Source organism: Plectropomus leopardus, chromosome 6 (genome assembly GCF_008729295.1).
Source record: "Plectropomus leopardus isolate mb chromosome 6, YSFRI_Pleo_2.0, whole genome shotgun sequence".
Lineage (NCBI taxonomy): Eukaryota > Metazoa > Chordata > Actinopteri > Perciformes > Serranidae > Plectropomus > Plectropomus leopardus.
The window spans coordinates 14,057,836-14,073,758 of NC_056468.1; the positions used below are offsets into that span (position 1 = coordinate 14,057,836).

A 15,923-nucleotide genomic window follows, 5' to 3' on the forward strand; every position below is an offset into this window, starting at 1 on the left:
CAATGTGATATCAATGCAATGGAAAATATGTTATAGTAAACACACCATCACCGCTGCTTGTATATCTAGTAGTTTAAAGGAGACCTACTATGCCTTTCCTTATTTTCTGTGTTAAATATAATGTTACAGTGTTGGTTGAGCATATTGAAGGTGACCAAAGTTTCAAATGATGAGGTGAAAGTACATCAAAGTATTCCCTGTGTGCAAAACCCTCAGACTTCAAACCGTTCTGAAGACTGTTTCCAACACTTTTTCTCCCTTCGTGACAAGCTGACATCAGCATCTTCATGGTAATCTGTGATGGGCACGCTACTGCAAGTGTTCACATAACAGATAGGCTAAAGTGCCACATGTATTTATAAACTTACCCAAAGTTGGGGAAACATATAATCTTGGTTTCCAATGTTGCAACATTTAAACTTTTTGGACCTAAAACTTAAATAAGGGCTTTTTAAGTGTTAATGGGTCGTTGATGTACCTTGAAAAAAAATAATCCACCAATATATCTCTTTCAGGGTGTTAGTCTATGGGAAAAAGGCTTTCAGGCCCCACAGCATCACGTGACGGACCCCCAGGTTGGTACACTGTGTCAAATTGGCTTCAAAGCCCAGTTGCGTTCGTGGGGGCTTTAGAGATGCCGAAAGCGCAGAGAAATACTGACCAATCAGAGCAGACTTTTTTTTTTTCGGGAAGGGGGCTTAAAGAGACAGGTGCTCAAATGACACTTTTCCGGGTGAATACAGGTATATTCAGGCAGATAGTATGAGGAAAGTGAAGCGTTTTTGGAACACTGGAGAATTCAAAGTATAAAAGTATGAACTAAGTATGAAACTGAAAGTCATCATAATAGGTCCCCTTTAAGTAAGCAGTTTAGGTTAATATAACAAAACATCTACGGCAATGAGCACATGAATATAAAAAATGACTTAATCAGCAAAAGACTGTGAGCAAAAAGTAAAATGTTCACAGCACTCAACAAATCCCTTATTTCCTATTTTAAATCCCAGTAATTGCCCATGAAGGCTTAAAAAACAGACTGAATGTGAGCTCAGTTGATCACAGGCATGCATGACCCTTACTGAACCTCAGAAATCACATGTTGCCTATTCTGTCCTCTGGATTTAACAGTAAATGTTTACAGTGACAATTAATTTTCTACTTATTTGTCCTAGTAGCCCTGGAGAATTGTGCAGCAGTGCAGTTCCTGACACAGTGGGGCGCTTCATGCTGATTATTCCTTGGGCTGCACATAATGTGTCTCAGATGTACGTGTATTTTGGTTTACTCTGTTGTTTGCTCTGTGAATGGTACCACCCTCCTCCCAGCCACAAACACCTCTACTATGTTACGATCATCACCTGTCAAACAAGTAAAAGAGACAAACATAAAGTAAATGATGAGTGGCATACAAGATTCTGGAGAGTTTGGACTAGTCAATGGAAACTGACACTCACCCAAATTCATGAACTTTTCCAGAATAATCTGAAATTGAAGTGATGATAAATTAGTGTTACACTGAAATCAAAGTTTTCTGCTTTTATTTATTTGTTTACAAATGTGTATGAATAGATTAAGATCCAGTACCAACCTTTGGCTCCTCACACTGTATGAGGTCGATAGGTCCACCAGGAGCGGCAACATTCACCCTCAGGGCATCAAAGTCTTTGCCCACCTCAAAGTTCCCTGTCTGGTCATCCAGGGACAAAGCTACAAATAAAACACATAATAAAAGAAAGTATTGTTTTTGGAACCCTCCTGTAAAATTGCAATCAGTCATCATCAAAAATATCTCGTTCCCACAGCCACATGCGTGTTGAATCAGGTATTTCTGGTACAGAGTGACTTGGAGAGGACAGCAAGACCGTTGATGAAAAACATGACTGGCAATTCCATCTTTGTTTTTAAATAGCAGCTGGTTTTATGTCTTACCTTGGCTGCCTCCCAGTGTGGCCAGTCTGAACACTTCCTCAAAGGTGAGTGTGTCGTACTCTGGGTTCTGAATGGTCAACATTTTGGATGTGTCCAGAGCTTTCCTCATAGCATCAAACATAGAGGCCGAGTAGCCCCCTGCCACATCTGACATCACAAACACAGAAGAGACGGGTTGGAGGAATACAAGTATGCATGCAGACACAAGGACTCAAAAACAAGTATTGAAGATATGAAAATGCATTTTCAAATTTCTGCTGTTTCAAAGCCTGAAGTTAAAGGACCAACTCCATATGCTGTTTTTTTAAACATTTAGTTTCTCAGCTTTCAACTGTTAGTTAAAAAAACCCCGAAGTAACCAGTGTAAACCAGCACAATCAAAACAAAGTGATCAGCTGGTGGACAGCTGACCTGCGAGCCAAATCTCTCTGCTATACTCATTAAAGGGATACTTTGCCGATTTTCAACCGGTTTTGTATCATTACAATGTGAACAGTATGTGCAAGTGCTCAGATTTCCCAGCCGATTTCTCATCTCATATCTAATCCACAGATTATATTTCCTTATTTTTGAATGCTTCCTGCTACCACAGATACAAAAAGTATAGAAACGGATAGAGAAAAGTCAGAACAAACTATCATCTCTAACAGAGATTGTTTCACACTATTGTCTATTTTTTTTTTTTTTTTTGCCTAAAATGTTTTCAGAAAAATATTTGAGTGCACTGTTTAGCTTTAATATGAGAGTTTGTGGACAGGAAGTGAACACCATACGGTTTCTTGTATTGTGAATAAGGGAGGCTGAAAAAAAACGAGATCAAACCGTAAAACTAGGCAGCGGCCCTTACGAAGACAAGCGGTTGCAGACAGCCCAGTTTTATGAATTGACCAACTTTTCCAGCAGTGAAATCTTTCTTTAATACACTAAAATGATCGATCACTGTAAAACCTGATATAACAATGTCCTTGTGTATATCTCTCTGCTGAAAGCCAGATCATAGACAACACGATTTCACCACTTATGTGGGTGTAATAAACATGATCAAACGTTGCCTGGCTTTACTAGAGAGTTACAATGTGCACATACTAGCTCTGCACTCACCTGTTCCCAGCCCCAGCTTTACTTTGTGTTTCAGGACATTGCGGACATCCAACAATCCACTGCACAACCTGGGCAAACAATGAGAGAGACAGAGAGCAGGTAAAGTTTCATCTGTTGCATATCTGTTGCATTCAGGCATATACAATGTTATGTTTTACTGTATTGCTTAAGTGCTATTTTATTGTAAAACGTGTCATGCAAATCTTTATGGCACTTTGTTAACGGCATTAGGTCACATAGAGTCTTGAGAAACTTTCAGAGACTTACGAAATGTTGGAGTTGGGACAGTGAGACAAAGAGGCTCCTGTCTCTCTGAACAGAGCCAACTCTTCATCGCTGAGGTAGCAGCCATGGGCCATCACTGTCTGTATATTATCATTGTCATCGTCATCATCATCATCATCATCATCATCATCATCATCATCATGTTTAGTATTTTTTTTTGATCAGCATTTATATTTTTCTACTAAATAGAAAAAAGCATGTGACGGTGACTGTGTCCTCACCTTGTCAGTGAGCAGGTTGTGTTTGTGATAGACATCTGTGTAAGACTCTGAATCAGGAAACAGCTCCTTTACAAGCTTGATTTCCTCAGTGTTTTCACTAATATGGCTCTGGAAGTAAACACATGTCATTAAACAGTTGCTTTGAGATAAACTGAGGTGACAAAAGCTTGACAAAAGCTGAAGCAATGATTTATATATAGCCTTGAATGTGGCAGTGCAATCACAGGATAACTAATGCCAAATCTTATTCTGTTGTTGTTCAAACCCCCAACAGGTCCAATACTAAACAGTCTCTAAGACAACAGTCCCCAGTGGACTTTGCCTGGTTTGGTTGCCACAGCTTACTTGAATGTGCAGGTTGTTATTCTTAGCGATTGCTCCCAGCTGTCCCAGCAAGGCTCCTGAGCAGGACAGAGCGAAGCGGGGAGTCACCACTGGCCTCACTAGAGGGTACTATCAGAAAAACAACAGTGGATTTATATATGTTTCTTATTAAACACAGGCCAACCTTGATTTTTTGTCTTACATCCTTGAGTTATACTGTTTATTGCATTTCCTTACCTTTTTGTTCAAGAGCTCTGCAATGAACCTTGAGGGAACAAAACAATGACTGTAACTCAAAGTCAACAGTTGAGAGTCAAAAGAAAGGAAATGTTATATTACCATTAAAAATGCAGTTGTGGTGACATTTGCCACACTCAGAGAGATATATTGGACTCCTTGTACATGAACGGTTACAAATAGTATACAATAGCAATGTACATCTCAACTATCTTTGACATATCAGTCTCTATCTGTTATATTCTATTAGATTATTGTAGTAGCTTCAAGTGCTAAACTGAAAGCCGCATCTTCTCTAACACTCATTGAAGAAAATCATTGTAACTAAATTTGTAGCCTCGCTCAAATGAATGAATACTTCCACACTCTGTTTATTCTCACCAAAGTAAAATCCTCAGCATTACGCTGTTGAATGAACTATTGTCTGTGTTAAATAATGTTTTAAAAGGGCACCTATTGGCTACTGTAAGACTAATATACATCACTGTTTGACACAGTTTAGAATACCTTTGACCTCTATGTCATTTCACTACGCTGTACAGCTTGAGTCAACACATGCCTGAACTCCTTCGCACTGTATAAAACAGTTGGTACCCACCGACAAGTTTCCTCTTGAGACTCCTGATTTGTCTCTTTGTAATGTTTCACAGAATTGTTCCTGTCCATACACACTTTGCCCACCAACGCACGCTGTCCAAAGTCATCTGTAAAAAACACGTTTGTTGAGTAAGTTTGTTGAGTAATGAGACCATGAGTAAACATTAATCCGTAAAGTGTTGCCTGCAGCATATCATAGCATTCCAGGTCCTTCACATGTTAGAGTCAATCCCTGCTGTCACTCGCTAAGCCCTTGTCTTCTTCTATAGTATGAATGCACAAACTTGCCGCACACATACCATACATACATGCATCACGTACGGATACATACATACACAACCCACAAGTACACATGCACACACATAGGTCATGCACATCAACAGTTACCATCTAAGCTATCGTCCTAGCCCTGTCTTTCATGTCCCATCTTTTTAAAAAGGGACCATGTACAGTTTAAACACAAATGTCACCCTTTGATGCACTGTATCAGTAGTTTGCCAATTTGTACTTTGCAATATCAACTACTTTTTAACATGTTTCTTTTAAGTTCAGATTTGGATCCAATATCAGACCAAGATATTTAAAATCACAGACCAAGTCGATTCTCTCAGCTTAGATAAGAATATATGCATCAGGAGGACTCAGACATGACTGACCCACAGTGCGATCCTTTCACGCCCAGTTGTTAGTTTGGCATCTGCTAACTCAATTGTTTTTGCATGTGTGTATACAACAGTGTCATCTGCATACATGTGCAGTTCTACATCATGACACTGTGGAGGGAGATCATTTATATATAGGATGAATAGCAGGGAGCCTAACACTAAACCTTGTAGAACACCCACTGTGCACTTCATATTACTGGACAGTGCATCACAAACTTTAACACTTTGCATCCTGAGAGGTCAATTCGAAGACATCCATGCCAGTGCTCTTGATGAAAAGTTACGTTTCTATATTAAAACATCATTGGCCTAATTGATTGTATTAAATGTGTTACAGAGATTTTAAAATAATACAGCACCAAACCACTCCTTCTTTGCTGAGCTTTGATTTATTTGCTTTATTTAGTGCAAGGTAGTAGAGTTGGTGAAAGGATTTGCTTTGAAACCAAACTGCATACGATGTAAACCAAAAATGCTTGTGTTGAGAAATGTTGTCAGTTCTTCAATGACAACTTTATCTGCAACTAGTGTAGTCAAATTTTCTTCTGGTCCTGCTTTGAGATTTCAAAATATCTGCTCAGAAAAAGAGGAACATCTCCGCCATCATGTCAAATGACAATGATGTGTTCTTTGTATCAATAAGAAAATGTATGGAGTTCTGCGTGAAAATTATGTCACATGCCTACTGTCTATGCCAACTGAACATGTGACAAAACATTTAACTATAACTATAGTTGTGTCATCTTGTTGCACTTCCTGTCATTTGACTTTTGTTCTGCACACCACAGACTGTATGGGCTGTAGCTTCTGCAGTTGTTGGCCAATCACACATAGCATTAAATCCAAGAATGCTTGCCGTGACTGGCTGCAGACAAAACCTTCTACCATAAAAATAATATATTTTTTCTAGATCTGGGTACAAAAAAGATTGGACTGGTTCCACTGGTTATTTCAGTCAGTACATTAAAAGTATACAGTATCAATACATAACCCTTGTCACAGCACAATTTTTCATCCATGAATTTGGATGTGCCAAACATACGGCCTCTATAGAGATTCTAAAGGACTTGCACACTTATGGTAAACCTCACACAGGTGATTTCATGGAAGATGATAAGAGCTCTTGGGAGTGTGAACTTTGTTTCGTTTGAAACAAATCACACGCATATCATTTTTATTGGTATATTTCCAGAACAGTTCAACCCAACCTTAGCCTGAGGAGATGCGTGATAGACCTGTTTTCAATGCAAACATTTTGGCATGTCATAGCAGGAAATTAATTAAATTAATAAAATGATTGCATAACATTTAGGGGAGCTAGCTTCGGGCACCTGAGATTTGCACGCTGGCTAACTGACACTGGGTGTGCAGTGCCTATACTATAAATTATCTACTAGAACCAGGGAACGTATAAGTGGCCGATGATTTTTGTAACCACACAGCTGCACCACTTGGTTATGGCCAATGGTGGGATGTTAACTAATGATTACGTAGTTGATGTTTGTACTTTTTAATAACAGTTCATAGTGTTGATGAATCATACTTATATTAATGACACACAGTGCGGGTGTTATGTGGTTTGGGAGAGAGGGCATACAAGAGGTGATACCCACTCATGTTAAGTTTAAAGTTTTACTTCAACGAGTTTAGTTTTACAGATACTGTACATAATCATCAGGTCACTCAGGGACTGTGGGAGAGCTTTGTGCTACTGTGACTGAACATTTGCTGTCAAATCAGGCAGAAAATTAGCATATATATCAGATTTCTCTGGGACCATGAACATTGGACCTTACAAGAGTCTTGCCTGAGAAAATATAGCACATTGGATTTTGTATGTGTGTATCATTTTTCTTCCTTACATAACATTTATAAAAAAATTAACTAATAAAGAAGAAATTAAGAATACATTTTAAATATGTGATGGGAATTCTACAAAAAAAGCACATACATTCATATGCATGCTTAGGTTAAAAGAACAACAAAATGAAGCAGCTGCTCTGAACAGGACAAAGTTGAAGGTTCAATGACCCTGATAACACAGAATGACTGTGTAAAGCTGCCAAAGCCAGGGATCAATTCAGTATGGCTGTTTCATTACACATTCAAGTGTGTGTGTGTGTGTGTGTGTGTGTGTGTGTGTGTGTGTGTGTGTGTGTGTGTGTGTGTGTGTGTGCTCAGTATTACATAAGATGACACCATGATGATAAGCACAAGGCGTAAAGGTGAACAAAATAAGTGTGTTTCAGTTGAGGCTACTGAGGTAAACAGGACCATTTTGACTTTGATGAGTTTAGAAAAACAAATCAGCGCTTTGAAGCAGTGTCAGATATACTGTAATGAAAGATATGAATTACAGTTACTGAGCTCAATCTGAAAGCATAAACTGTCGATCTATTCTCGCATAGTAAGCTGCTGCTCTGCTTACACAAATGATACAGCTTGAATATGTCAGACAGTGATTGACCATCTCTTTCTTTATGCACCGCATTACTATGAATATAACCTGGCTGTGTTAACAGACTTGCAATACTTGTGTTTTCCCATTTTTTCCCTTTTTTAGCATCTGCCTCCAAATTTGCCATTAGGGACAGAGCCTATGCATGTATAACCTCCCAACCACCCACAGAGGTGATCAATTTAAACTATAGGGGTTAAATATTTTTGCAGTATTATGGCCAAGACCAGGAGTGCCCAAACTCTTCCCATGGAGGGCCAAAAGTGACACTTTATGGAGAGCTATGGGCCTGATGCAAACACCTACTGTACTGTATTGCATTGCTTTCTGGTGTATTGTTAAGGTGCATAATGGAACAAGGATCCCATTTCCCTGAGTTGTACATATGCCAATGTTTCTGCCTCACCATTTTTTTTTGTTACCTCTCTTGCGCCAAACTGGCTATTATTGCAAAGTGTCACATGTCATGCTCAGATGATAAAAATAATCAATAATAATTAGGAATCCTACATATTTAAAGACCATTTTAAATAAAAAAAAAACAAAAACAACCTGAACAAAAATGTTTGTTATGTTTCTAACTTCCCAGGCCACGATCCATATGAGAGATTGTGTCATATTAGAGTGTGTGTGTGTGTGTGTGTGAGGCATTTTACTTGCAATCTGGCCCAACAAGAGTGAGGCATCTGTATGTATGGTAGCAAAGTAACATGCAGTGGTTGTTCCATTCCTCAGGGTCCTTTTCTGTAAAGTGCAGGGATCATATTACAGGATTAAGAAAACATTCAAATATTTTCCCTCTTTTCTATAAATTGTTAGGCCACTAAACTGTTCACACCCTTCTCAGATGATAAGCTGTGACAAGAGAGGAAACCTCATCGAATGTCTGCACTTTTGTAACTGGCTAATTGCAATGATGTTAAACTTACATGTGGTAAATATATGTGGTAATGTGGTACAAAGCTCAGTTGTGGCTCCCTGCCTGTTTAATTCACATGGCACCCGTGAGTGATGCAAAGCTTATGTACACATTTTAACTGACACTTAATTCATGATGCAGGAAACTCACCACTATTTGGGAGTAGACACTGTGGGCAAACTCCAAATCCTTGAAGCGTGACTCCACAGGAAAGGTGTAGGTATTGAGCCACTGCAGTAAGGGCATGTCCAGAGCTGTGCCAGCATAGCTGTACTGGGATGCATGGATGTGAGTGTCCACCAGTCCTGGCATGAAGAACTCACTGCAGCGCATCAAGCCATGAAAATGTTTTATGACATATTTAGGAACTGAGTTGTTATTGATATACTATTGCAAAATTCAGTAATTAATTTACTCGACTTACTGTTGTTGCAATTGAGTGACTTCACATGGACTGAATCCAAAAGTCTGAGAAAGTCTGTCTAGCTCTGTGCCATTCCCAATGAAAGCAATCTGATGGCAGAATGAAATCGAGTTGATTATTACAAAAATGGGAGAAGACCCTAAGTGCGAGTAGGACTACATATTTACCATTTATCTTGTATATTCATCAGCAGCTTCTATGTCATACAGGTGCTCTGTGAGATATTCTGTAAAAAGCATCCCTTCTGTGTACATGTCTTTTCATTACACAGTTCGCCCATATCTGCGATCCACCTCCTTAATAACTGTATGACCTCCACAATGTCCACATATTGTATTTCCTTGTTGATAACAACAGGGTATGGACGATTTTATGCATACTTCAGGTGGTTTAAGGGTATCCTATGAATTTTAATCCCACTTGTTTTTTAAGATGGTACTTAAGAATGTCATTGAGCCTTTAGTTTCATCAGCTTCGTGTGGACAACATTGTAAAAGTTGCTCAGCAACAACAGCTGACTATGAGAGACAATTAAGGTTTTGTGTAACATTTGCTTTATCCGTTTGTAAAAGGACAATATCAAATGTGCCTAATTGTGCCTCTGCGCACAGAGTAGTATGAGTTTTATATATATATATATATGTATATATGTATATATATAAAATTATAGATGTCAGCCAAACACTCCTGCCATGTTTAAAAAAACAGAAATAGTTTTTGAAAAACTGCTTACTTCAGAAATCAGTCCAAAAGCAGTTTTAGATATTGTAGAGTTCGACAAACCTTTCCATCTGAATCCACTCCCAGGAGCTCATCCTCCAGGATCTGCAGCACTGCTTGCTGCGTTGAGTGAATAAATGTTCCCCTGAAGACCCGAGCAATTTCGGTGGCGGATTTTTTAGAGTTTGCCATCTTTCCTATAGATCAGTCGGAGTGGAGCAGTAAGACACCTGCAGCAGCAACAGCGCACCGGCGTTTTGTCCTCGGAGAGCTCCGATCACCACGACGCACCAAGAGGACGCGCGGCTCCACCTGATTATAAAGACACTCTGCAGCCAATGAGAAGATAGGGTGTGTGTCTGTATATGTGTGCGTGTGTTGGGGTTTGTCTGATCGTCACGTCTTTATGGTACAACTTATCACCGGTCACAGAGTCCCCGAGACTAAGTGATAAGCTAACGCTCCTAGTTTTGCTTTTGTTTTACAGATGTTATTATACAGATGCAGCAACGAAGCGCCTTTGAGCTGTGCGCGTTATTTCAGCACACTTAACAGCCCAAACAATTTATGAGTTACCAGATGCTGCTGTCATACAGGACACGTAGCTCACATGCACCACGTAGGCCAGATGCAGGAAAAAATTACACGACTGCAATACTCTGTTGTGCAAAATATATGTAATCATCATCTTTTTGTGCAAGATGACATAAAATCCTACTCCACTTTTTTTAAACCCAAAGAATGAGTGAAGAGTGTCAGTGCCATTAAAATAAATGAAACAAACAGCTCAGCTGCTCAGTCTCTGCAGAATCACTCCTGTTTAATATTTAGGCAGTCTGACCTTTAAGCCTCATAAATACCTGCATGGTCATCTCTGAGGACAATACTTCAGTCAGGTTGACAATAAAACTCTCATTCACAATGTCTTATCTATGTTCAGAGTAGGTTCAGGTGGACCTGTGAGTTCTCAAGGGTGCACCAAATTATTATTAATACAAGTTTTTAATTTCTGTAAGTCTCCTCAACTGCATTTTGCAGAGCGAGGTGGCTATATATAGACAAATACAAGAGGACATTCTGTACCGTCTGTCTAGTGTTACAGCAACAGGTCTATGACCATATACACAGTATACACACAAAATAATATAATAATATGCAACTCTTACTCCTGAACTTAGTTGAATTTTAAACTAACTTAAATATTGCAGACACTGTAATTATTTTGGGCATGCCCATTGTGTGTAATGTCTTGGGTGGTCTTGTTCTTCTGCCTTTTACCCATGTTTGACAAACAGGTTCTCGTGGTATTTGAAATAACATTTTAGAGTCTTCATAATAACAAGGAAATGATGGTGTGATTATTGCTAATAAAAGGGTAATAATAAGAAGGGTAAAGAGATAATAGCCATGTAATATTTTGCTACTTACAGTGAGAATATGTTGCTAATGATAGGGATTTTTTTTTGTAATGACAGCAGAAACATTTTAAGGTCACAACTGGGCAGAAAGTGTAGCAATAGAGTGGTAATGATGGGCCCATTCGCAGTATAATCGGGTAATAAAAAAAGTGCTTTAGTAATTCTAAAACATTTACATCCACAACTTAAATCCCTTTGCTTGCCAGTCCAAACATTTCTTTATTAAAGCTAACAAATCATCATTTTTATCTTTTAAATACAGAGTAACTTCTGGTTCAGTAAACCTGTTAGTTGGAACAGATCCAGAGTCAACATTAGGTCCAAATGTTGAACTACAGTCATGAGTGTATAAGCAGAAAAGAGCCATGTGAGAAACACATCAGGCGGCATCCATGAACAGCATCCCATGAGGTCACTGATTATCCATCCATCCCTTCACGCCACATTCATAATGAGGAAGCGAGGTTTAACATGTTGCCACATTCTTTTAAATTTATCAACCCCTCATGATGAATGACCACACACTAGCTTAAGATGTGTTTCTACAGGTTATGAAGTCACAGTTAGTGTAAAGGGCAGCTGAAAATAGTAGAAAAAAATGAGAACTTAAGCATAACCATTTCCTGCCAGGAGAGTGAATGAGTGCACTCCATTACAGCGCCCGAAACAGCAGCATCTCAACTGTACTGAAATGAGCAAACACGTCAAGAAAACAATACTTGTGAAGGTTACATTCAGGGTTGCAAGTAACAATTATTTTCATTGCCAGTTGGTCTGTGGTTTATTGTTTGCTCTATAAAATGTCGGAGAATGGCTAAAAATGTTGATCACTTTTTCCAAAAGCCAAAGATGACACCCTCAAATGTCTTGTTTTGTCCACAACCAAAAGACCTTCTGGCTTTTTTTTCAGAATTAAGAAGCTAAAAATATTACTCAAACCAAATTAGTTGGCAAATTGAAAATGACTGGATGATTGGTGAAGTTCTATTACAGATGGTATACATTTTTTATGATGTTTAAAAGTTTGAAAGGCACTGGGTATTGTAGTGCAAACTGCACATGTAAAACTATTTGAGTCACCCTTGGGGAGATCTATTTGATTTTTTTTTTTAATTAAATACTTAATATTCTACAGAGGATTATAGAAAGTCTAGCTGTGGGACAAGCTCAAAACAGCAATATTCATGCACTTTTAACACATTAAAACCCTTAAAACTATAGAATATCTTTTTTGCAATTATACTAAGATGTCTGGAATATTTAGCGTTATAAATGCAGTGTACAAAATATTAGAAACACTTCTCATTATAATACACTGTAATTCAACAGCAACACAAACTACAGCCTCTATTGTTGTGATAGAGTTGAATCAGCACCTCTCTAAAAAGTTTACTGAACATTATAACCTTCATAAGGGTAGGATTTATTGCAGGGCTGCTGTTTTGACTTTTTTCACCTTTTTGTGACTCTTTTTGTGACACGGTCAATATGTCAGAGTCAGTTCCCGATGTTTTCTACTTCTGCTTTTAGTGCTGTGACACTTCAAGGCTTCTATAAGTTCAGTTATTGTGTGAAGAATTGGTAGCTTGGATGCAGAAATTTTAAGTGAATATACACCATGTACAGGTTTTTATTGTATATATTCAAATGTACAGTATATATTTAGCTAACATTGTTTGTAAATGTACAGTACATTGTCTGTTCATCCTAATTTATAGCACTTAATGTTCTTTGTATAAAAAAAATGATGAAACTGTCTGAAATATTCCTGAATCATCTGGTAGATTTTGTGCACCCAACTGCCCCAGATTTGACATTAACTCATCTTCCAGGTTCTGCATCAAGCATTTGTTGATTTGAGTATGAGCATGTCTCAAACCTCATGTGAAAACAAAGAGGTGTCGTTGGTAGACACTGTCTTTAGTCTTTAATATTGACTCTGGATACATCTGGGAGTGCATCAGATTTTGTCTTTGTCTTCTTTGATTCTGAGTCACTATCTAAATCATTATCATCTTCAAGGTCACTTAAGTCATCCTCATCATAATCGTCCTCACTGTCCAAGTCGTCCAAGTCCTTCCTCCTTTGTCCACATCCTTTCTTTCTCTGATCGACAACCTCTTCTTCCTCTTTCTTGTCCCCTTGTGAGTTTATTCTACATAGTGAGAGAAAAACAAATTGAGGTAATGTCCACTGCTTTTATGTTAACTTCTACTGGAGCAAATGCCTTAGTTTTAATGAATTTATGATGAATTTATCACAAAAAAAATATAAAATAAAACATGTGAATAAGCTGATACCAAAATGTTGAATGAAAACTATTTGTGTGAATAGTATTGAATAGAGATGGAGCTAAAATGCTTTCAGTGAGTTAAATTATTCTGAAGAATCAGTTGTAATGTATCTCATTGTTCACAAGGTGGCAGACTTGCAGTAGAATTTCTTTGAGGGGATCCCACAAAGATGAAAAATAGGTTGTCTTTATAAATGTGATTTAATACTGCCTACAGATAAGTAGCAAATGTACAAAATTTAATTCAATCGACATGTGCAACATGAAGAAAGAAAAACCTAAACTTATTGGGGGCATTTTTCCTCAATAGGTAACAGAAACATTGATTATTTTGGTAAATAAACACAAAATGACTTCATAGTACTTAATGCTTTGTCCGTAGGAATCTGCACACATAAATGCACACACTTTAATAATACGGGAGCACTTACGGAACAACGATCTCCTCTTTCTTCCCACACTTGCAGCAAATCTCAAACTGAAGAGAACAGGGCTTACAAATGATGTGATACGCATCCTTAACGGTCTTCTGAGAACACTTAACACTGCAAGAAGAACACATGCATGTTCAAATGTCACACATTTTAACATTGGAACCAACTGCAAGTGAATAACAAATCCAAAACACAACACTTTACTGCACATATACAATAGTGTGACACCTAAAAAGACTGTTTGAGTCTGACTGTAGAATCCCTGAACTCAGCTGACAAAGCAGTGGTTTGCCATGCTAGCAGGAGACAACTGGACATCTGCTGGACATCAGCAGTGTTCCTGAGAGCCAGCTGAATTAAGCACAAGTGTGTTTAGCAACACCAAAACAAAATGTCTTGGGCATTTTTGTAGTCCTACTTTTGAGATTAGGTGAGATTTAGAGTCAAAATCTGCTTTATTGGCCAAGTATGCGCACACATACAAGGAATCTGACCCTGATTCATTATACTTACAATGCACTGCCAAATGGTTTGCCACAAGCATGTGCTTTCATCCTGTCTCCTTTAAATTTCCAGTGGCTCCTTTTAACTTCAATGTTAAGACATCACTTTTGCTCAAAATAATGCCGAAACATTTCTTAAGTTCCCTAACAAGATCCTTCTTCATGTGAGGAAGTGTTTTGGTTCATCAATAAATACACTGATTAACTGATAAGTATAATCAGTGGTGTAGTAGTAGTTGATATGGTTTATGTACTACTAGGAAGATGGGTAAGTTAACAAGGAGGAAGTGGGTAAATGCTTATATATATTCCAATGGTTTTTCGGCGGATTGGTGGATTAAACACTAGCAATAACAAATGCATTATTATTATCATTACACCTACAGTTTTACTGTAAATGTCCAGAAAAAGAGGAAGGCATATCTATGTATACTCTCCCATACACCACCTAGTCTAATCCATATTGTACATGTTTATTTTCTGTAACAGATCTTTCTTTTTTTTTGGTAACCGATCAGTTGAGACGTGTGCAGTCATGAGTGCTTGTAACAGCGCAGATAGTTTTCTATAGTGAATGTCTGCAGTATCAAAGTGTACTTACCATTTTTTGGGTTGTGTCAGTGTCTTGTATTTGTTGAACTTCACTTTCCACTCAAGAACACCCTTACAATGTTGACAGAGCCCATCGTGGATTTTTGAATTTGCCTTCTATAATTGAGATCACATACACACAGACATGGTGAGGAAAATGTTGTAGTATTGATGCTATAACATGTTAGACATGACAGCTTCAATAATGCATTATTCTTGACAGAAATTACAGGAGAAAACGTCCATTGCTAGAAGAATAAAGACAAACAACAGTACCAAAATATCGTTTAAGGATGGCTACAGACAGACAAAAGTTAACTTATAGCATATTTCTCAATCTATACTGAGGCTAATTCAAAACTTTAAGGTGTCTTTAGTTGAGCTCAGTATCTAGCTAGTTTTGGGTTAGCTAAACGCGGCACACACCTTTACTTGTACAGTCGCTCCATACTTGTCGTTTCTGAAGGCTGTGCTGTTTTGGTGCTTCTGGGCTCGTGACCGAGATACGTTACCTTTCTGCGAACTCATCTTATTTTACAATTTTTTTGTTACACATGTCATGTGGATAACAAATACGGAACCCACGCCGAGTAGGAAAAATAACCCGGAAGAAGTATAAGTACGTCATGAAACGTCATGGAGGTCAAAACCTCCACTTTTCTCAAAGGTGGTTGAAATATATAAAACAAAATTCAGTTTTATGTGCACAAAAATAAATGAAAGAAAGAAAATCCTATTTTTTACGTTAGTAATAAAATAGTTAAAAGTCGATGACATCAACTGATTATGCGTTAGAAACACCTC

General features: G+C 38.1%; 2 protein-coding genes across 2 annotated transcripts; both read right to left on the reverse strand.

Annotated features, from left to right (window-relative positions):
• Positions 1 to 1,101: 1,101 nt before the first annotated feature.
• Positions 1,102 to 10,146, reverse strand: gda (guanine deaminase). The gene is made up of 14 exons (XM_042488411.1): positions 9,944 to 10,146; positions 9,161 to 9,249; positions 8,887 to 9,058; positions 8,474 to 8,561; positions 4,696 to 4,801; positions 4,098 to 4,125; positions 3,882 to 3,989; positions 3,537 to 3,644; positions 3,298 to 3,395; positions 3,031 to 3,098; positions 1,930 to 2,076; positions 1,589 to 1,707; positions 1,455 to 1,482; positions 1,102 to 1,358 (listed from the first exon to the last, which is right to left on the reverse strand). The coding sequence occupies exons 1-14, from the start codon at positions 10,070 to 10,072 to the stop codon at positions 1,282 to 1,284; spliced, it is 1,365 nt and encodes a 454-aa protein (XP_042344345.1). The 5' UTR covers positions 10,073 to 10,146; the 3' UTR covers positions 1,102 to 1,281.
• Positions 10,147 to 12,897: 2,751 nt separating this feature from the next.
• On the reverse strand, positions 12,898 to 15,714 carry c6h9orf85 (chromosome 6 C9orf85 homolog). The gene is made up of 4 exons (XM_042488494.1): positions 15,546 to 15,714; positions 15,130 to 15,236; positions 14,023 to 14,136; positions 12,898 to 13,453 (listed from the first exon to the last, which is right to left on the reverse strand). The coding sequence occupies exons 1-4, from the start codon at positions 15,645 to 15,647 to the stop codon at positions 13,219 to 13,221; spliced, it is 558 nt and encodes a 185-aa protein (XP_042344428.1). The 5' UTR covers positions 15,648 to 15,714; the 3' UTR covers positions 12,898 to 13,218.
• Between the last annotated feature and the right edge of the window lie 209 nt (positions 15,715 to 15,923).